The sequence below is a fragment of the Macrotis lagotis genome, chromosome 2 (assembly GCF_037893015.1).
Source record: "Macrotis lagotis isolate mMagLag1 chromosome 2, bilby.v1.9.chrom.fasta, whole genome shotgun sequence".
Taxonomy (NCBI): Eukaryota; Metazoa; Chordata; class Mammalia; order Peramelemorphia; family Peramelidae; genus Macrotis; species Macrotis lagotis.
Window position 1 is genome coordinate 279,807,477 of NC_133659.1, and position 23,026 is coordinate 279,830,502.

The following is a 23,026-nucleotide window of genomic DNA, read 5'->3' on the forward strand; positions in this document are numbered from 1 at the left end:
TGTTGGTGCAGCTGTGAACTCATCCAACCCTTCTGGAGAGCTATTTGGAACTATGCCCAAAGGGCAACAAAAATGTGCATACCCTTTGACCCAGCAATACTACTACTGGGTCTATACCCTGAAGAGATGAAGGAAAAGGGTAAAAACATTACTTGTACAAAAATATTTATAGCAGCCCTGTTTGTGGTGGCAAAGAATTGGAAATCCAGTAAATGTCCTTCAATTGGGGAATGGCTTAGCAAACTGTGGTATATGTATGTCATGGAACACTATTGTTCTATTAGAAACCAGGAGGGATGGGATTTCAGGGAAACCTGGAGGGATTTGCTTGAACTGATGATGAGTGAGATGAGCAGAGCCAGAAAACACTGTATACCCTAACAGCAACATGGGAGTGATGTTCAACCTTGAAGGACTTGCTCATTCCATCAGTGCAACAATTGGGAACAATTTTAGGCTGTCTGCAAAGGAGAGTACCATCTGTATCCAGATAAGGAGCTGTGGAGTTTGAACAGAGTACAAGGACTATTCCCTTTAATTTAGAAAACAAAAAGATATCTTATTGTCTGATCTTGTTACCTCTGAGAATTCTGTTCTCTTTAAGGATATGATTTCTCTCTCATCACACCCAATTTGGATCAAGGTACAACATGGAAACAAAGTAAAGACTGACAGAGTGCTATCTGTGGGGTGGGGGTGGGGGGAGGGAAGCAAGATTGGGGGAAAATTGTAAAACTCAAATAATATCTTTAATAAAAATAAATTAAAAAAAAAGAAAAGAATTCCTTTAAAAGCAGAACTGAGGGGCGGCTAGGTGGTGCAGTGAATAGAGCACTGGACTTGGAGTCAGGAGTACCTGAGTTCAAATACTGCCTCAGACACTTAATAATTACCTAGCCCTGTGGCCTTGGGCAAGCTACTTAACCCCATTGCCTTGCAAAAACTAAAAAAACTAAAAAAAAATAAATAAAAGCAGAACTGACCAAATGGAAATGGAGGAACAAAAGCCAACTGAAGAAAATAATTCCTTAAAAATTAAAACTGAGGAAGTGGAAGGTAATGATACAATGAGACATCAAGAATCAGTCAGATAAAACCAAAGGGATGAAAAAATATCAGAAATGTAATATACCTCACTGGAAAATAGATGCAGGAGAGACAATTTAAGAATTACTGGACTAGGGGTGACTAGGTGCGCAGTGGGTAGAGCACTGGCCCTGGAGTCGGGAGGATCTGAGTGCAAATAAGGCCTCTGACACTTAATAATTACCCAGCTGTGTGGCATTGGGCAAGCCACTTAACCCCAATGCCTTGCAAAAACCTTACAAAAAGAATTACCGGACTACCTGAAATCATGATCAAAAAAAGAGCCTGTATGGTACCTTTTAAGAAATTATTGGGGGGGGGGGGAGCGGACAGCTAGGTGGTGCAATAGATATAGCACTGGCCCAGGAGTCAGTAAGACCTTAGTCCAAATTTAGTCTCAGACACTCAATAATTAACTACCTGTGTGACTTTGGGCAAGTTACTTAATATCATTGCCTTACAAAAACTAACTAAATAAAATTAAAAAAATAATCAGGAAAAACTGTACTAATATCCTAGAGCCAAAGTGTGAAATAGTCATAGAAAGAATACACCAGTCACTTCTTGAGATTCCAAAATAAAACCAGGCAGAGGGGGAAGGAAGTTAGGTGGTACAGTGGATAAGAGTACCAGCCTTGGAGTCAGAAGGATTTGAGTTTAAATCTAGCCTCAGAAACTTGATACTTACTAGCTGTGTGACCCTGGGCAAGTCACTTACCCCTGAATGCCTCACAAAAACAAACTAGAAAAAAAAACTCCAAAAAAAAAGCAGAGATTTTAGTGAGTTTCAGTATAGAAAAGAAGAAACAAAGATGACTCTATTTTTTTCAGTCCTATCTAGATGATTGAAAAACATTGGGATCACTTACAAAGACACAGATGTTGAGAGGCAGATGATGAAATATTAAGTTTAGGATATGCCAAGTTTGAACTTGTGTCAGAAATACATTTTTCATAAATTTAGGAAGTTCCAAACTTATTTCCTTATTTTTAGTAAAATATTTATGTTTAGCAAATAGGAAAAGGAATATATAAGCTATCCAAAATGTCCTTAAGTCATTTTTATTTAGGGAGCTTATAATTAACTTAAATTTGGGATGTACTCAGAATAAGAAAAATGGGAACTTAGAGAAAAGGGATTGCTAAATCTTTATAAATCCAGATGATGACATTTTTAGAATAAACAAAACTCAATTATATATACTAAAGTAGAAAAAAATTTTTAAAATAATTTAAGGAAAAATGTTTCATCTTACTTTGGGATACAGACTGGAGCTTTATCACCTCACTGGTAGAGGAAATTTTGTGGGCAAGAAAATTCTCTTTACCAATGTAGGTTGGAACCTTCTCTGTGCCTTATCAATCTTGAAGAGTTGCCTAGATCTAGAACATTTAGAAATTAAATTATTTGCTCCTGGTCACACAGCTAGTATGTCAGAGGGGGAGCTTGAATCCAGATCTTCCTGGCTTCAAGGCCAACTCCTCATCCATTATATCATATTGTCTCTATTACTTTTAACAAAAGCAGTTAACAAAAAATGAAATGTCAGAATGTCCTGGGGATCTTTCAACACAGAGACTCTGAATGACTACATAGCTGTATTTGCACAGGAAGGTGATTTCCCAAAGTTTCACTTAAAATATCTACAGTCCAGCAAATGCAAAACCGTTGTAAAAATGTCATCCATTTTGTAGCTCTAGCTAATTGATAAGCTAGACTATTTAAAAATCACTGAATTTTAAATGACAGGAAAATAATTAGGTTGCAATCTCAAAGGAAATTTTAAATCAATTCATGTGAAAGACAGGAAAAATGAAATGTGACTCATAGGTGAATTTCACAGTTTAGCCCCTTTCCATTTTTTAGATCAATGCATCTTTTTGGGTTCCTGCTTTCTGTTCAATCTTCTCAGGCTTGGAGCTCTGATCTAGCTCTCTAGTCTCTGAACCAGGTCCCCCCAGTTCCAAAGTTCTAGGTAATTCCACACCCTAGATTCTCCCTTCTCTAATTTTTGTGTCTCCATGGCTAGGAAACTGAGGTATAAATCCCATTTGTGCACAAAGGCACTCAAATATCTCTTTTACCCTCCTCAACTCCGCTCTCCTCAGTCTACAAAAGGAAGAAAGAAATTTCATTTAAAAAAGTAAAAAGATGACTTTATATTTCTTTTGCCTGTTAAATTTGAAGATGACATGAAGCTGGAAGGGATAACTAATAAGACAGGTGCAGAATAAGATTACAACAAACTAAAATGAGCTAAATCAAATTATATATATCTTTAATGAAATTTTGTTTTAAATCATGTCCACAACATCAATTTTGCAAGTACAGGATGAAGCAGGCATGGGTAGACTGTAGTTCATGTGAAAAAGACCTAGTAAACTGCAAATGTACAAACAGTTCAACAAAGGAAAGGTTTATATTTAAAAATCCTCATTTTCCCAAAGTTGCTCCTCTTTTAGAAAGTATGTTTTAAGGTAGCCAAGGAAACATCTGCTTAATTTATCCTGAAAGAAGAAAACATTCCTAACATGGCATTACAGAAATTCTTCTTAATATAAGAGATACCTTGTGTGAGAAGTGCTTTCTAGATGTTATATCCTAACAAGTTAAAATACTTTTTTTGTCATTAATAAACATAGCATTATCTTATATTTTCTGAAAATTTCAGTCAATTGTGTGATTCGAAAGATGTGGCTTAATGTAGTCAATTATTTGTAAAAGCATTGCCAGCTGTTCCCTGGCAGGATAGCCAGGTGGAATAGTGGCCAGAGTGGGGGATCTGGAGTTACAAAGACTCATATTCCCAAGTTCAAATCTGGCCTTGGACAGTGACTCGCTATGTGACTACAGGCAAGTCACTTCATCCTATTTGTCTCAGTTTCCTCATTTGTAAAATGAGCTAGAGATCAAAATGGCAAGTCATTCCAGTATTTTTGCCAAGAAAATCCTAAATGGGTCACTAAGAACTAATGACAACTGAAAAATGACAGAATAGCAAAAGTTGTTCCTTTCTCATATCTTCAAGGATGACTGATATTTATGTATTTTATAGTGATTTAGAAAGATAAAAAAAATAAGTATGTAAGTCAATAATGTCTTTTTCAATAATAGTATTGGTCATTTTTTTCTATCCTTTTGGAATCTTCATGATATAGTATAAAATAATCACTTAATATTCTAGAAATTGTGTCATCACCTGCACTGGTTCTTTCCTTTATCTGATTCAACCACTCTTCTCAACTTTTTATTTAAGTTACCTTTCTACTTCTATGTAGACCATATGAGGGACTGAATCAGTATCAGAGTTCAAAAGTGGAATTCTAGAAAAATTGGTGATGAAAATGGATCCTTATAGAAATAAGAGATCTAATCCATTTACAGAATTTCTTGCCAGTGTGTTCTAGAAATTCTCTTGGGACAATGTTATTTTAGTTGAGCCTCACTCAAAATTGTCATCATTTTAAATTGCAATGGGATTGAGATAGGGTGATCTGACCAGTGATTTGACTGGTACAGGAAATTCTCAGGTGAAGAAATTACCTCAACCAATGCAGGTCCACATCTTCTCTGCATCTGGTAGTCACAGAGAAGTAAGGTAATTTGACAAGGTCACATAGATGTATGTGACTGAACTTGAATCCAGATATTCCTAGCTCTAAAGTCATTTCTTGTCCCTTAACACAACATTGCAATAGCATGCATAAACTGCCATGATCTTGTACAGCTTTACAATGAGCTTGTATTTTAAAATAAGTTGCCATTTATTCTACTTAGAAAGAAGCCAAAGAGATAAAATGGTGTTTAACCAGCTCTTCTTGTTTCCTCTTTGGATTGACTATATTGCATTGATAATCATATTATCCCCTATATTTTTACTATTTTTATTTTGCTTCCTCCACTCCCTCCCACAATTTTCTATTTTCTATCATTGTTCCATTGTTTGAATAGATTGATTTCAAGTTGGTGAATTTGTAGATAGTGTCGTATTATTGATATCATTTCCCCCTAGATTTATTCTTAATGATCGCAGCATGAACTAATACTATAATGTAATCTGTAATAAAGCACATTAATTAATAATTAAGCAATCCTTAATGTACAGTAATAAATTATTTTTACAGAAACTTTTACAATGATTTAGATAGTCTACTTGTCTATCTATCCAATCCAAGTAGTCCTGACTCTGACATAGGCTCTCTATTCAATATATAAATTTTTTGTTAATTCATCAAATATATTGTCCTTAAGTAGAGAAAATTATTAAATAGAATATATTCTATAGTTCTACTTCATGCTATTGCTAGTGGAGAACATGTAGTAGGCTCTTAATAAATGTTATGGACTGTTACATGGATATCACCAATGACTAGCATTAAAACAAGTCTACCCAACCTATGAAAAATTCTACTAGGTAGAAAAATTCTACTAGGTAGAATACTATGTTCTCTTAAACTCAGATTGGTGAAGCAGTCAGAGGAGTTGTCCAGCTGCTATTTTTAAAATTCCTTATGAGCTGAATATGATGTTTAACACGTTTTCTGTTCTTGCAAAACACTGAATAAAATACATTTTAACAGTCTGAAAGAAAGTTCAGACTGGGCTGAAAGGAGAGGTTAAAAAGGTAGTCTTCTGACTTCAGACAGCTGAGGTCTGTTATGTATTTTTTTTTAATTTGGTGACTGGTATTAAACTAAGAAGAATTTTATCTGACAAGTAGAAAGGGGATCATGACAGAACAGTATCACAAAAACCCAGGAGAAGAATATCCAGAAGGAGGGGAAGATCGATACTGTCAAATTTTGCAGAGAAATCAAGATGAATAAGTACTGAAAGAAGACCATCAGGTTAGTGAATCACCAGTAATTTGTTGGGAGAAGTTTTAGGTAAGCGAAGGAGTTGAGAGCAAGACAACAAGTGACTGGGGTAGCTAGGTGGTGCAGTGGATAGAGCATTGGCCATGGAGTTAGGAGGACCTGAGCTCAAATCTGGACTCACACACTTAATAATTGCCTAGCTGTGGGACCTTGGGCAAGTCACTTAATTGCACTACCTTGAAAAAAAAAGAGTACAAAGAGTCTAGTGTTTTTGGAGAAGCTATCTCCAAGATTGAAGCAAAAAGTGAGAAATGTTGATGGTATTATTTGGAATTCCCCAATGAGACCCTGTAAATCACCTTCCCAAGTTTATGCAACCTTGTTTTGTCTTCTAATTTTTAAATATTATGAGAATGCCAATACTGATATGGCTCATTTTTTCCAATAGTAAGTTGATGGTTCATCACTAGACAGAAGTTTGCAGTACCAATATTTAAGATAGAGAGCTGTTCTATTTTCTTTCTGCCAATCTTTTATGATCACTACTGAAGATCAGAGTTGATAGTCTCTACATCTTTTTCTTTATTTCAAAGGTTGTTATGCCACGACCCTACCTATAAAAATACTGATTTATCTTTATTCATTTTCATATTCCCTTGTTCTCTCTCAATGATTTTATTTCATTTGACCCATTTCCTGCCTTTCATTTTTTCCCATTTGACATTCTAAAGTCTTAACAATATTCCATACTTATGGTCATTCTTCACAATCCCTATATTTAGCTGTTTTTAAAGTATGATAGGTGCCTTTTGCTTTTAAATTTCATTCATTTCAAAATATAACCCTCTCCTTTCTTACTCAGAACCTTTACTTCTAGCAAAGATGAAAAACAACAGAAGCACTTCAGCAAAACTAACTTCTACATTAGCTGTGTTCAAACAACCTAAGCTTCAGTCCACATCTAGTTTTCATTGAAAAGCAGATGAATTTTAAAATATCTGGGAAAATTTGTACTTTACAGTTATACTCTACACTTTAAAAAATCTTCATTTGTGATTTAAGCATTGCATAACCAATTATTCAGAGGCATGGATAAATAAGAAAAATCTGGCACTGGATAAATTAGAAAGGTCGTTTCTTATATAAATTGCTATATCATTTCTAGAGAAACCATCCTCAATTAATGCAATTTGTGTTGTATATCTCTTGAAATTGCAAAGCTCCACATATATAAAAATATTTTTCTCAGAATTATTATCTGTATTTTTTCTAAAACTACTATTGTTCTCTTACATTTCTTCAATAATGTGAAAACCTATGCTTATAAACCTGATAGCTTTATTCTCATTTATCTGACTCTAGTCTTCACCTGTGTAAATATATCCTCTATGGTCAACTAATCTCCATATCCTATTAATTGGCTAAGTCTCATCAATTCTTTTGGCACAACATCTCTTGCACTCATTCTTCATTCTCTGTTCACATGGCTACTAATCAATCTGGGCACTTACCCTTTTACCCTTGACTATTTGCAACATCTTCAGCTCTTTTCTCTCTAGCTCAAATTCTAACTTCATTAATGTATCCTCTATAGAATCAAAACACAGGAGTGACCATGTTATTTTCCTAGTTAAAATTGGACTCCCTATTACAGCCTCTAGAATAAAAGACAAAATCTTTAGCGTGGCATTTGAATTGTTCCACTCTTTGGCTACCCTTTACTTTTCCAGACACATTGCATTACTTCTTTGTATTCTAACTTTCCTGCCCAACTGAACCACCAGCTGCTTACTAAACAAGACATTCTGCCTTCTGTCTTTGTGTCTTTGCACAAAGGTAGTCTGTCTCCCTCTGTCTAGACTTAGTCTCCATTTTAGAATCACCAGCTTCCTTTTTGAAGGCTCAGTTCTGCTACTACCTCTGTGAAAACTTTCCTGATCTCCACTCTTAGAGTTCTCTCCTGTAGTTATTTAATTATGCACAGAGAGCACGAAATTGTAAACAAGAACAGATCTATTTGTGTGTTTTTATTCTTAGCACCTAACACAGTTATACATATCATATTTCCCTGAAAATAAGCCTAGGTCTTATACCTATTTTTGTTCCAAAAGATACATTAGAGTTTATTTTCAGGAGATGTCTTATTTTTTCATTTGTAATAATCTACATTCATTCATGTGCAAAAATTTATTTTAAGTATTATGTCAATTATATTATTTATTTATAATTGTGTTATAATATTACTTTACATAGGAAGCAGCTGGTGGTTCAGTTGGGCAGGAAAGTTAGAATACAAAGAAGTAATGCAATGTGTCTGGAAAAGTAAAGGGTAGCCAAAGAGTGGAATAATTCAAATGCCACGCTAAAGATTTTGCATTTTATTCTAGAGGCTGTAACAGGGAGCTTGATTTTGATCAGGCAAATAACATGGTCACTCCTGTGTTTTGATTTCTATAGAGGACATATTAATGAATTCTATATATCTGCTGTGTGTTGCAATAGATTTACTAAATGCATCTTAACTGAGACTTATTTTGGGGGTAAGGCTTATATTATGAGCATCCTGAAAAATCATGTTAGGACTTCTTTTCTGGTTATTATTATTTTCAGGGAAATATCATATTAGACACTAAATGAATATTTGTTAATTATTAATGTGTTCTTTTTCACAAGCTTTTAGAGCCCATCTTAGCAACTCTTGCTTTTGAACAATAGTCAAAAGCATATTCCTATCACAAATGTGACAACTTCATTTTGTTTAATTTTTCTCCAATAATTTAAACCTCTAGGCTTTTCCCCAAGAGTTCCTTTTTCAGTATCCAAAATTCTTTGCATATAATACACAATTTAAAATTTTGTTCAAAGCATTTCATAATATTGAAATGCTGTGACCTATTTTTTCTTGTTTCCCTGAATTGACAAAATTGAAATTTGCTCCACAATTTATTTCCTAGCTCTTAACCTTCATTGAGCAGTTTAAGTATTACTAGATTGAGTTTTTCTTAAAAGGTATTCACAAGAAAGAGAAACAAATAACAAATCTGATATATATATATATATATGTTAAAACTATAAAAAACATAAAGCCTAAAGCCTGATCATCCAATATTTTAGAAGTCATATAATTTCAGTTCTACAAAACTGCATTCAATGCCGATATTCAATAATCATTCAACAGCCTCTTGAAAGTAAAACATGTAGAGTACTGTTAGGTACTGGAAGAGATACAAAGTTTAACTGAGATATAAACCTTTCCCCTCATGCATTTTACACTTTAGTAGGGCACTAAGAAAGAAACAGAATGATAATATACAATATTACAAAGTTATGTGAGATCCAAGGGAAAATATTTTATTGGAGAGAGAGAAAAAGAAAATGAGGAGTGGGTGATGGATCAGGCAATCATTTCTGGAGAAGACATTTCAGTTGACCTTCAAAGGATCCATAGAAATTAAAGACAGGAGGGAAAACATTTTAGGAAAAGGGAATAATATGACTCTAGGGATGAAGGAAGGAAAATAGAGGGAATATTTGGTATATGGAGAATATTTCAGTTTTGTTGAAGATGAGAAAAATTTAACAAATTATGATTCTTTTCATTGTTGACACTTTCTTATTTGAAAATGTAATGTCTGTAGCTGATATTACATTTTAGTACTTCAAAAGATGTATGATTTTTATCTATGTGACATTTAGATACCAATTCTTCCACCCCCAAGTAGATGGTTTTATGACATTGGGGGAGGGGAGGGGAAAGATGGCAGAGAAAAAGGCAGGGACTCATCTAGCTTTCCCAAATTCCTTTTCAAACAATTTGTCTCAAAATGAATTCTGGATTGGCAGAACTCAAAAGGACTGGTTGAATCAATTTTTCAGTACAAGACAACTTAGAAGGATGGCAGAAAAGGCCTGTCACACCTGAGTAATAATGAAGCATGGTCCAGCCCAGGTTGTGCCACCCCAACAAACCAGCAGAGGCCCTTCGAGGTGATCAAATCAACAAGAGCAGTCATGACTTCTGGGGCACTAAACCCACAGAGTAAGAGAACTGCACATCTAGTCAGAAGGAGATTGCAGGGGTTGCTTTGCTGACACTAGGTGCAGGATTCTGCTAAATTGCCCATGATGCCAGGGTGAGAAGGAACTAAATCTTGTGGTCCCAGGAAAGCAGGGACCCTGGTCAAAAATATAGCTCCTCTCAAAGAATGATCTAGTAGTTGAGAACCCCAACTGTAACTCACAAGCCTTTACTGGTGTACATCACATTGACAAGATAGTAAATTTAATTTGCTTTTAACAAAGGTATCTATTAACTAATATAATAGTAAGAACACTTAGGGTAAAATACTTTCCTGCTTCAACTAAGAACGCACTCAGAGGGGTGGCTAGGTGGCGCAGTGGGTAAAGCACCGGCCCTAGAGTCAAGAGTACCTGGGTTCAAATTTGGTCTCAAGACACTTAATAATTACCTAGCTAAGGGGCGGCTAGGTGGCGTAGTGGATAAAGCACTGGCCTTGGAGTCAGGAGTACCTGAGTTGAAACTGGGCCTCAGACATTTAATAACTACCTAGCTGTGTGGTCTTGGGCAAAACACTTAACCCCATTTGCCTTGCAAAAACCTTAAAAAAAAAAAAAAGAACACACTCAGATACACAGTGCCAACTGGAGGTTTGGGGAGGTAAAATCACTAAGGACGATGTAACTCCATTTGAATGGAAGTAAATTGAAGATTCCCTGGTTGGGTCTCAGTTGTAGAGATTGAAAAAAAGGGCCATGAATATTATGATTTCTTGGAAGTCATTCCTTGTGTAGTTACTTACAGCAGCTTCTATGACAGCTATTGTGGGTAGCTACTAAAAATCCTCCAAATTATATTAAAAGTGTAGTTACCATTAAATTATATCATTTCACAGGGGGAGTTACAGATATTTTCTCTTTAGTGATAGAGATATAGAAACTTGATATTCTTTATTATAAAAAATTATAAAAATTCCTTTAACAATGGCCTTTTTCACCAGTAAAGAAGACAGATGATAACTTGAAAATAAATTATTAAGAGATAAGCAGAGGGGCGGCTAGGTGGTGCAGAACAGCAGCCCTGGAGTCAGGAGTACATGAGTTCAAATCTGGGCTCAGACACTTATTACCTAGCTGTGTGGCCTTGGGCAAGCCACTTTAACCCCATTTGCCTTGTAAAAACCTAAAAAAAAAAAAAAAAGATAAGCAGACACCTTAAAGAGGTTGTTGTCTTAATTGCTGTTCATGACAGTAAGGTAAACCTGGTAGCCCAAGCCCTGAGTGAGTAGTGAGGTTTCTGATCTCACCAGTAGTTTTCCCTCCCAATCCTGCTCCTTAGGAGCAGTTTACTTGGGGAGAAACTTAGCATATCTTCTTTAGGATTATTTGAATTTCCCTTCATATTATCATTGTTTGATGGGTGGAGAACAGAAGTCCCATTTTCTAAGGGAATTAATGTCTGCTATCATATTGATGATGTAAAACTGACTATGCTGGAGGATATCACAGAGGAAGAGACTCCCATTAATGATAGATAAAGGATGGGAAATTAACCCTAAGAAAATTTAGTGTTTAGTCATTTCAGGTAAATATTTAAGAATACACTAAATGGAAGAATACAGATGATTCCAGATGTACATATGCTGGGCTTTTCTTCTTCCCTACCATCCTGAGGCAGGTAGTTTAAAACAATAGCTGTGTCATCACACTCTTAATTATCAAAGTTATGTGTATTACCTCTCAGAGGCTATGTCTTTGATAAATAAGTGTTACCCTCCCAAAAGGGAAAATTTCTTCCTTCCATTAGTTTCTTGGATCCAGCTTTCAGGACTTGAGGATGAACTACTATTGGATATAGTTCTAGTTGATCCTCCATTATCTTTTCTTTATTCAGTCCTCTAGGGCTAGAGTCTTGAGGTTTCTGCTCCTTCCAAAGATTCTACAAACCTCAAGGGAAGCAGTTCAATTCCCCCTTAATTGGCAGGTTGCCTTTCCTTCAGGAAAGTTTGGGGAGCTCCTTCTAGAAAGCATTTAGGGGAGCAATGGGTTTAACTATGATGGTTAGGAGCTTTGATTTTTTAATGAAATGGAGAAAATAGTTTCCTTTTAATATCATGTGAATGAGGGATTTTATTTGAAGAAAAATAAGAGTACCCTTTGGCAGAATTGGTGATGATTTTTATGTTCAGGATTAAAGCTGATCAGAGCTTTCATTAAATTCTCCTTAGAAGGGAGCAGTTTCTTAGTAGAAGAGGCTAAAGGACCCCCAAAATGGCACCATCTCCCCCCCCCTAGGGAGTGGGAGGTTTGATTAGGTGAGCAATGGAATATTGAATGGGCAGCAATATGGTGTAAGTCTTAGAGAAAGGTATCCAGGTCTTGGGATAGCCTGATGAAAGATCCTTATGAACTCTTGGTTATTTTGCTGCAGAAGAATCTAGGGATTTTAAGAGACACAGGTGAGGAAAGAGTACAGTGTAGGCATGAGGGACATCCAGCCTGTAGGAAAAGGGAAATGGAATGTCATATATGAGGAAGAACAAACAAGCCTGAACTGTCAAATTCAAGGAGAATAATGTGTAATAAGCCTGAAAAGATAGATTGAGGGTTTTAATTTGAAAGGCTTTAAATGCTAGCAAGTCTGTGTTTTAAATCAGAGGAAAAAGAGAGCCAGTGGAACTTTGTGAATAGAATTGTGATGTGGTCAGATCGTCAGATTTTTTGTCTTTCCTTTTTTTTTTGGTTTATGAAAATAAAACTGTGGTAGCTCTGTGGAGGATGAATTGGAAATGGGGAGGAACCCTCAGGCAAGGAGACCTATTAGAAGACTATTGTGATGGTGCAGGTGAAAAGCCAGGGTGATGCCATCTGAGTATAGGGAAGGGGACAAATGCATGACATGTGGAGGTTGAATTGATATCACATGAAAATTAACAGGAGAGGGACCTGAAAGAGGTATCATTTGTCCCTCTTTCTAGCAGAGGATCATGATATTGGGAAGTTGAAGTCTTGCTTTGTATGATGTTTATCTTTCATTCTCAAAGAGGACAATGATGTCAGGGAGGTGATACCATGACAAACATGTGAATTGGATTTGAGTGAAGGGGAGCTTGTCTAAGTCACTAGTCTCACTTTCTCATCTGAAGCCATCTGGGTCCAGATATGAATCAGGATGACTCTAGATGGTCCTGGATGTGAGGCAATCAAAATTAAGTGACTTGCCCAGGGTCACACAGCTAGTGAGTGTCAAGTATCTGAAGATGGATTTGAACTCTAGTCCTCCTGACTCCAAGGTTAGTGCTCTATCCACTGCACCCCTTAGCTGCCTTAGATCTTAACTTGAAAGAAAATTGCATCTATGTGAGGAAGGGTTGTGCAGTCACCAACCTCACTCTCTCCTCCAGAACTATTTGGGTCCACTGGCCTGATATAAATTAGGATGGCTGGAGATGGCCTGGATCAAGAGGGAACTGAAGGAGAGAGAAAATTCAAGGAGGCCTCCAAGGCTGTGACTATTGGAAAGTGGTGGGATTATGGTATTCTAATCAGAAATCAGGATGTGAGGGAGAGATATGTGATAAGAGGAAAAGAAAACAAATTATGTTTTGAACATTTTGAATTGGGATGTCTATACAGTTCCCAGCTGGTACTGTGGGATTGGAATGGGAAGAAAGAACCTCAAAAAATGCCTGACAAACAGAAGGTATTTCCTATATATTAGCTTAATTGGATCGAATTGAACATCCAAATGGATGTGAGTCAGTTTCTCAGACTGTATGTCAGTTCATAGATTGTTGGATAAGGATCTCATTTTTAGAGCTGATGGTCTAAAAGACTTATCCTTAGTACCCTTTGCCTCTATTTGAGTAATTCTACTCTCATCAATGCATAAAGAGGAGCTAAGGATAAGGAAGAAGTTATAGAGGATTCTGACTTTGGATAGACTGAACCCAGTTTGGGATCATATTCAAAGCTCTTCCAGAAGGAGTAACCATTAAAGCTTGTGCACTTCTGCTGCACGTTTTCAGAACTAAGAATCACCTTTATCCCCCAGTGGTTCACCAGAGAAAAAGTCTTGTAGAGGGATCCTCTTACATACTACCAGGAAGGAGAGATTCCCATCCTTCACCCATGGCACTAGAGAGCAATATTCTTTTAACAGAGTTAATGAACTTTGCCCAACTTTTTGATAGTAAAATAACAGTGCCACAAATTTTAAGAGTTTATAAGGAGTGCTAAAGGAGAATCCTATTTGATGGGCATGTATTCAAATTTATAAGAAAAAAATGGATGGTATCAAATCTTTAGATAAGTTAAAGCCAGGAGAGAAAGTTAACATGTTGGATGATAGACTTGGGGTCAAAAAAGATCCTGACAGACTAGAATGATGGTCTGTCTCTAAGAAGAGTAATACTAATTGAAATAAATGCTAAGACCTACTCTGATTTAAGGAATCAACTGAGAAACTGGGAAAAAATGGTTGAAAAAATCATTCAGTTTAAAAAGACCAATGAATTTTCATGAACTTCAATGCTGAAAAGAAGGTGAATGCAACACCTGGACAAGGAAAACTAAAATTTTGTAAATACCTTATTACCACAATTAATAAAAACTTGATACTTTTATTTATTTTTCCAACTACAGGTAAAGATAGTTTTCAACAACAATTTTTACAAGTTTTTGAGTTCCACATTTTTCTGCCTTCCTCCCTTTCTTCTCCACTCTTCTTGACAGAAAGTAATCTTAATATAGGTACATGCTAATATATAGGTAACTATGCTAAATATATTTCCATATTGATTGTCTTGTGAAAGAAGAATCAGAACAAAAAAGAAGAAAAAACAAATAAAATATAAAACAAATTGAAAATAGTAAACTTTGGTCTGCATCAAAACTTCGAAATTCCTTCTCTGGATGTGGATGGTATTTTCCATCACAAGTCCTTGAGAATTATTTAAAGTTGAGATTATTTTGAAAAAAAAATTATCTTCTAGGAATACAAAAGTATACAGCAAAGAATTTAACTGGTAATAAAAATTAAAATGACATCAAGCATTTAAATGTAATTATTTCTTCATATTGATAAGGAAGAAATAGAAACCTGAAAAAAAACAAGCTCTTTGGTTCAAATTTTCCTAAAAATTATAATTTTGCTAAATTCTTTTGTTTTAAGAATTGTAAAGTCTCTCCATTTTAAAATTTCCATGAATGAAAGAGTCCCTATCTTTACCTTCTAAGAAGCTCCCAAAGATTCAACAATATTTAAAGTGAAAAGTATGTCTTGTACATGGTCAAGATACATCTTTAATATGCAACAGGCATATACAATCAGGCAACATGCTTTGGGACTTATTTATACTTTGGGATTTATTTAGTGTAATTTTGTCTTGTCAAAGTTAACTGGTAATTTAAAAATGATTGGCATTTTAAAATTTCTTAACAAAAAGACCAAGACCATCATTTTAAACATTAATTTGTTATTCAAGAAGCTTAATTCTCTATTCTTTACTATTAAGTAGGCTGAATTAAAATTAATTTGTTAAAATATTTCTCTCTAACCAACTGTTTCTGCTTAGAAAATAAATGGTGCTGTAACAGAATTAAAAGTTAAAAGATTGCACAATTAGTACCTGAAAAATGTTCTTCCTACTTTTAAGCTTCCTTCTCTCCACTGAGCAGTGACATCAGCAGGTTCAAGTAGGCCTTCAAAAATATGCTGCCATAGATAAAGACCTGGTAACCAGAAAATATTAATTATAATATATGCATGAATATATGTATAAATATGTTTGTTTACAATACAGTCATATCTACTGTAGGAAACTACTTTAAATTTACTTATTTCAATTAGTCCAGAAAAAAACATTTCACCTGCTTTGCTTCTTTTCAAATTTTATGGACCAATTAGTAACTGCTTAAAATCAGTCCCAAACTAAAGATAAACATATCAAAAGTTTTAATATTACTAATATTCTAAATACTATACTATGTATTAGAATATTGATCTGTATTGTTTCACTTCTTTGTAGAGGTAGGGTGGGTTTACTTGGCTAGAACATAAAATATCAGGTTTTTTTTCCCACTATTTATTAGTTAACTTTTTTCAATTTTTTTTCTCTTTGATTTTTTTCCCCCTTTTTATAAGATATAACTCTCTGGGAAGGGAAAGAGAAAGAGGAAGGTGGGAAAGGGAAAATCTAGGCAACCTTTTTAAAAACCATATAATGTCTATATTAGTCATTATTAAAATTCACCCACATATATTCAAAACATATAAAGTTTCATTTATGGCACCCCATGAATAATTGGGTGTAACATAGTTCTTACATCTAAAACTGGTCATTACATAAGTTATTAAATTGTTTTCTCCTGCTTAGGATTCTCAAAGTATTCAAAATTTGCTCAAAGATCCTATGTTCTAGTATAATAGACAACAGGGTGATACATAGCCATATGCAGAATAACTATAGTAATAAAAAATGCAAAGAAATGCAAAATAGTTAAGTGCAAAGCTGTTTAGAAGACAGGGTATTAGCAGTTGAGGGGATTATAAAAGGCTTTTTGGTAGTGCTGGGACTGAATTTCAAAGGAGAGGATTCTATTCAATGAGGTATAGGAGACATGGAATGCTTCTCCAACATTGGAGATGGTCAGCACCAAGATGGGAGGATTAGAAATAGAATGTCACATATGAGAACACAGAGAACAACAGACTTGGGGCAAGAATCCTTATGTACCTACTTCAGGGACTTACCAATGTCTTTTATTCAAGGTGTGATAATATCATTTCTTTTAGGAAATGAGTCCTTTCTTACTGCCTTGATGATAAAATTCAGTCTTATCACTTACAACCTGGATCCTATATACCTCTTTTCTTGTTGCATGCTATTTCTCTTGACAAAATCTATGGTCTAGTCATACTGGTTTTCTTGCTGTTCCTTCTATCCCTTGGTTCTGCACCTCTGCTGACAGTTTTTCTGGCTGAAATGCACAACTTAAACATGGCCTTTTGGAATTCCAGGCTTCTTTCAAAGCTCAGCTCAAGTGTAACTTTTGCTGATTCTCTAGCCTAGAAGCTATGGTTTTTCCTTTGGAAATAAGCATGTATTTAATTGTATTTATTTATATGCATGCATATTGTTTCCTCCCAAAAGAAAATTTTGTTTTTGTATGCCCAGAGCCTAGAATAGCATCTGGCACATAATAGATTCTTAATAAATGCTTGCTGATTTATCTGGGGGGGTGGGGAAGAAATACATTGTCTCCACTTTAACAGGACATACGAAGAAATTGTTATCAACAATAAATTATTCCAGACACAAATATATAGATGTTGATCACCTAAATGTTAAAGCAAAGTAAATACTGAATTAGGAAGTAGGTCAAGGATATTAAGATAATATTGCATTCAATTTTAGCAACTCCAATATGCTTTTTTCAAAATCTGATATAAGCATAAATATTTGTTATTGAATAAAAAAAAAACAATCAACCAATGCTTTGACCAAGCAAAATAAAAATACAGAGCCTTAAAGTTCTTTTCTGACAATAAGTTCTCTGTTGCATATGTTAGTTAGTCATGCAAGATTTTATAATGGGTGAGAACCTGGAGATAACTTTGGGACTGAGAAGAACATTACATCGGGATTTGAAAGGTTCCTGGTAAATGCTAAGAAAAAATGCTTCCTAAACTGGAATTATAAGAAGAGGATTAAAATGTCCATTCTCTGGGACCCTGATATTCCATTGGGAGCCACAGACTCCACTAGTAAAGCAGTGTCAAAAATAAAAGTCTCACATAAATCAAAACATGTATAGCAGTACTTTTAGAAGTAGCAAAGAACAACTGGGGAATAGCTAAACAAATTGTGGCATAGGAATGTAACAGAAATATTGGATACAGAGAACGGAGAAAACACATGCCCTTAAAGCAAAGTGAAATAAGCAGAACTAGGAAAACTATAGAAACAATGAATAGAGCTGATGAAAAAAGGGAAAAATAATAAGAAAAAACCTGAATGCTACTGGAGTTTCATGAGCAAAACTGGTCAGGGAAGAGATATGAAGGATAGGCCCTTCTTCGTTCTGGGTGCTGTAAAATTACAATTGGTTCTTTGTAAATAAAGGATATGAAACACTGCATATTCCAGATTTTTTCAATATGATTGTTGGTTTTGAACTTTTTTCTACTCTTTTTTTTTATTCTTCATTATAAAAGATGACTCTCCAGAGGAAAGATATATTGGGAAATGAAGGTGATGTAAATTAAATTATATCAAAACAATTTTTTTAAAGAATACAAACTTCCATTTCTTTGAGTATGTGTACTTCATATTCAATGATCTCATATCTCCTTCTTGGATTTGGACCATTGCATATAATGACAGACTTTTCCCTCCTCTTTTTAGTTTTTCATTAAAAAAAGAGGACGCTCTGGGAGGAAAAGATGAATAAGGAAACAAGTGATATACTAACAAAACATAAATAAAAATTTATTTTAAAAAAAGGAATGTTTCCATATCTTTGCCCTGACCTGTTATAACATTTCCAGATTTTCTTTCTTTTATACAGATTGTAAACATATTTCAAGGCCCATTTCAAGACCCATCCAAACCATGAGTATCCCCCTTGGCATTTCAGCTATCCAAATGGTTCTTCCTCTCTTTCAATCTCTTATAGCATTTACTATCCAATACACACCATCGACACAACTTTATATTGTCTTTTGGTACTCAATATTGTTTCGTATATTCTTAGTTCAATTTAACTGAGCTTTATGAGGGTACAGACCAAGTGTTTTACTTCTGTGTTGCCCACAATATGTGCTTAGCACATATAGAAAAGGGAGATTCAATCAACAAATATTGTTGCCTTATTGCATACATAATACAATGCTAGGCACTAGAAGAGATATAAAAATGTATTTTGGCCTTAAAGAAGGTTATAGTCTAAGAGAAAAAAAAACACTTTCCCCTCAAAACAACCAAGTAGGTAGATATTATTATCTGCTTGATGAGCAGAGGACATAATTCAGAAGGATGAAAAGTCTTGGGCCAAACAGCGTTGGGATTAAAATCTACGTCTTCAGATTAAAAATCAGTGTTCTTCTAAAATATAGACGTCCAATATGCCATACTAGCTATTCAATATCTATTTGTTAACCCATTTAAGTTGAATATTATGATGCTGTACCATACCTCTACTAGTTTCTCTGACTAAAGGTAAATTCTAGCATTTTTTGGGGACCTAACACATCATTTCATCAGTGTCAGAAACTCTCTCTCCTAATGCATATCTGCAACAATTATGTAACTTAAGGGTCTTAGAAAGTGGTCCGGAGCACTAAAAGTACAGGTGCCCGGCCAGAGTCAGGTAAAAGTCAGAAGCAAGATTTGAACCCAAGTCTTTATATCTCCAAGGCTAGCTGTCTATCAGTATGCCAGATTGCTACTCACCCTAGAACAGTAGTAATATTAAAGAGTGTAAGAGAAAATATTGATTAACTTTTGTGTATAGACATATACACCTCCAAAAAGTTGAAAAAGTAATAATTCTACTAAGTTCCAAAAGAACAAACTATATAATTTTTACAATACTGTAAAGAAAAACTTCTTTAAAAGATTTTAGAATTCACCATCTGACAGATGAGAGATAAGGGAATTCAAGGTTCAGATGGAGATAAAAAAATTTCTGATATAAGCAATATATGAATTTTGTTTTGCTTATTTTTGCCTATCAAAAGGGCTTTTTTTTTTAATAAGGAGTAATTTAGGAGAAGGGAAACAGCTATAGAAATTAAAGAAAAACAAAAAGTGAGTCACTGTAGTAAATTTTAAAATGCACTGCAGGACAGCTTTGCAACTAGCATGCTGAATTTTCTAAACATAAAATCTAGATATATGATGAGAGATTTGGAGTTTCATATCCACTCCTTTTTGTTGTTTTTCTGTGCATAAGGAAATGATCATTTGTTGATACTGGCTGAGTTTAGAATAGCAAAACAACTTTTTTTTGATTACTTCCAGAACAATAAATACCATGTCATGCATACTCTGATTAGACATGAAGATAAGATACACTCAAAAAAATTTAATATAGTGTTCACAAGCAAAATTATTTTGTGATATATTTTACTATAATTTTATATAATAACTTACCAATGGCAGCCTTGCTCCAGATCTGTACCTTAAAGTCTATTATTTCTTTCTGAGAGTTCTTTTGTTTAAACACCTGACGGTTAGTTTCATATTTATGTTGCAAAGCAAGCTGTTCAAATTTTTCATCTGCTTCCCATGGATTCCATTCCTCATTTGTCAAAGAAGAAGGTTCTGCATTTTAAATAGTTATGATATTGACAATTAAGTTAAGATGATATCAGAGACACATTCAGGCATTCTCTATGAAAGATTACTAGGATAATTATAGAAAAAAATATATATCTATATAAAACTAAGGGAAAATTTTTAATGTAGGAAATGTATAATTTTATGGCATAATTGTCACAAATGACTTGAAGCTTTTCAAATAATTTTAATGTTAGCTGTATCTACTTTCACTAGAACTTTAGTAGTTTGTTTGGGAAAGTCTGACTTTGAGTAATGGTGCATACTTTAAAATTTTAAAAGTATTAGCTAGTTCATTATTTGATTTTGAATTCTGAAATATCTTGAGAATTAAAATATGAATCAATAAATATTTCCTCTCCAAAAGTGACTAGTCAAATATGCTGGTAGTGTATATCTAATAGAGTACATTTACATTTTACTACATCTTGGTTGTCACATAAATATTCCTCTTCTGCATAAAAATAATAAACTTCAAGAAGACAACGAAACAATTGTTCAACTGCATAAAAATTACATCCACCCTGTCACAGCAGGGACTAGATTTCAAATAATGTTGTAAAATTTGAAATGATTAGAGTCCAAAGGAAAAAAAATATCCCTCTGGGTCCATTGCTCAATCTATGTATCTGAATATGATGATTTATAAAACATTATGTGAAAACTCTCATTAGGTGTAACGAAAGTGTGTCTTTTCTAATAAGGGTAGTGTCTAGCTTGATAATAATTCACCACATTTAGCTCTAAACACAGGAGAGGAGGTCAAGGTATGCAAAAAGTACCCGTCTTTCTAGGTCAGCAGGCCTGACTGAGCCCCTTAATTTACCACTAGTGCATCTTTTTTTTTTTTGCAAGGCAATGGGGTTAAGTGGCTTGCTCAAGGCCACATAGCTAGGTCATTATTAAGTATCTGAGGTGGATTTGAACTTAGGTCCTCCTGCCTCTACTGTGCCACCTAGCCAACCCCCACTAGTGCATCTTGCACATTTAACTTTTCCGGGCCTTGGTTTCCTCATCTGTAAAATGGGGTAAAATTCACACAATTCTAACATTCTTTTTGCAAGGCAATGAATGGGGTTACGTGACTCGCCCAAGGTCACACAAAGCATCTGAGGGCTGAGTTGAACTCAGGTTCTTTTGACTCCAGGGTCAGCTGCTCCTCTACCCTCCTTTCCTCCCCAATCTCCTCTAAATTCTATGATCCCATGATATAAACAACTTTCAAAACACATTTCTGAATCTCTACACACATTTGACACTGGCACTTTGACACAGGGGTTATTTCCATCCCCATTATACAGAAGGGGAAAGAAAAAGGCTCAAGTGGGTGAATTGAGTCGCACAGGGTACCTAAGATTCCAATTTTAAAGTTGGGGAAGGGGCCGCTAGGTGGCGCAGTGGATAGAGCGCCCCCCTGGAATCAGGAGGACCTGAGTTCAACTCCGACCTTACCTAGCTGTGTGGCCTTGGGCAAGCCACTTAGCTCCATTTGCCTTGCAAAAACCTTAAAAAAATAAGGGTAATAGCTGTGTGGCCTTGGGCAAGCCACTTAACCCCAATTTGCCTTTAAAAAAACTAAAAAAATAAGGGTAAACTGAGGCGGGAAGGGATTCAAGGCCATGCACAGGGTCGCAGAATCTGAAGTACATGAATTCTAGTTTCCTGGGCCTTAGCTCAGAGTTCGGGGAACTCGGGGGCGTGGCCAGAGAAGGCGCCGGCCTCCCCTCCCCGACAAGAGCGCCCCGACCCAGCCGAAGGCGCCCCGCCGCTCCCCGCTCTCCTCCGCAGGGTCCGGCCGCTAGCCGCCGCCCAGCCCGGGCTCCCCAGATTGGGAGGGAGGAGGAGGGGAGGGGGAGGAGGAAGAGGAGGGGAGGAGGAAGAGGAGAGGGGGAGGAGCGGGTTCGTTACCTCCCCGGCTGCCGCGCCGACCCTTTCCCGGGGCTGCCCCGTCCCTCGGGCCTCGCGGGGAGGCTGCCGGGTCTCGGCGGCCTCGGCGGCCGCCAAAGAAGACGCTGTAGGCGGCGTAGAGCGAGAAGAGGCAGTAGGCGACCGCGAACGCCGAGGCCAGGCGCTTCCGCGTAAGCCGCATTCCGCCTCAGGCCGCCGCCGCCATGGCGCCCAGAGCCGAAGCCGCGGAGCCCGCGCGCCGCGGGCGGACCCTCCCCACTCCCCCACCCCCTCCCCGGGAGGCGGAGATGCCGCTGGGGGCCGAGGGCACAGCGCGCGCCCCCAGCCCCGGGCGTGGGGCACCCGGTGCGGCGGCTCCGTTTGTGCTCCGCAGGGAAGAACGTGGGAGGCCGCCCACCCGTGCGCGTGACCCCGCCGCGCGTGACCGCAGCCGCTCTCGCCCTGCCCTCCGCAGGCGCCAGTTCTTTGGTTTAGGGTTTTCAAAAAAATTTTCAATGAGCAAGCAATTTTTAAAAAATTAACATTTTTTCCCCCTTTTCCACTTGCCAAAGAAAGGAAGAAAGGAAGGAAAGATTGAGAAATGTTTTATCATAACGAAAAGAAAATCTCTAATCAACAAAACAGGAAGGAAAGGCACACGTAGAATCATAAAAAGAATAAGAAAGAAAAAAGACAACTGCTGTATCACAGGAAACAAAGAGCAACATTGTAACTAAAAAAAGAAGGCTTCCTGTATCTAAGGAGAAACATTGTATCATAAAGGAAAAAAGTATCCTTTTATAAGAAAGGAAGAAAAGAATAAAAAGAAAAGAAAGAGAAACCTTGTAGCATAAGGAGTCTCTTTTTAGGGTTTT

General features: G+C 36.2%; 1 protein-coding gene across 1 annotated transcript in view; it reads right to left on the reverse strand.

Annotated features, from left to right (window-relative positions):
* Nucleotides 1-22,530, reverse strand: part of RXYLT1 (ribitol xylosyltransferase 1) — a 37,182-nt gene extending 14,652 nt beyond the window's left edge. Inside the window, exons 1-3 of the mRNA XM_074226227.1 lie at nucleotides 22,173-22,530; nucleotides 20,079-20,249; nucleotides 15,552-15,654 (exon numbers count right to left, since the gene is read on the reverse strand). Coding sequence (XP_074082328.1) covers nucleotides 15,552-15,654; nucleotides 20,079-20,249; nucleotides 22,173-22,353 — 455 coding nt within the window. The 5' untranslated portion in view covers nucleotides 22,354-22,530. The remainder of the gene's footprint in view (nucleotides 1-15,551; nucleotides 15,655-20,078; nucleotides 20,250-22,172) is intronic.
* Nucleotides 22,531-23,026: the final 496 nt, after the last annotated feature.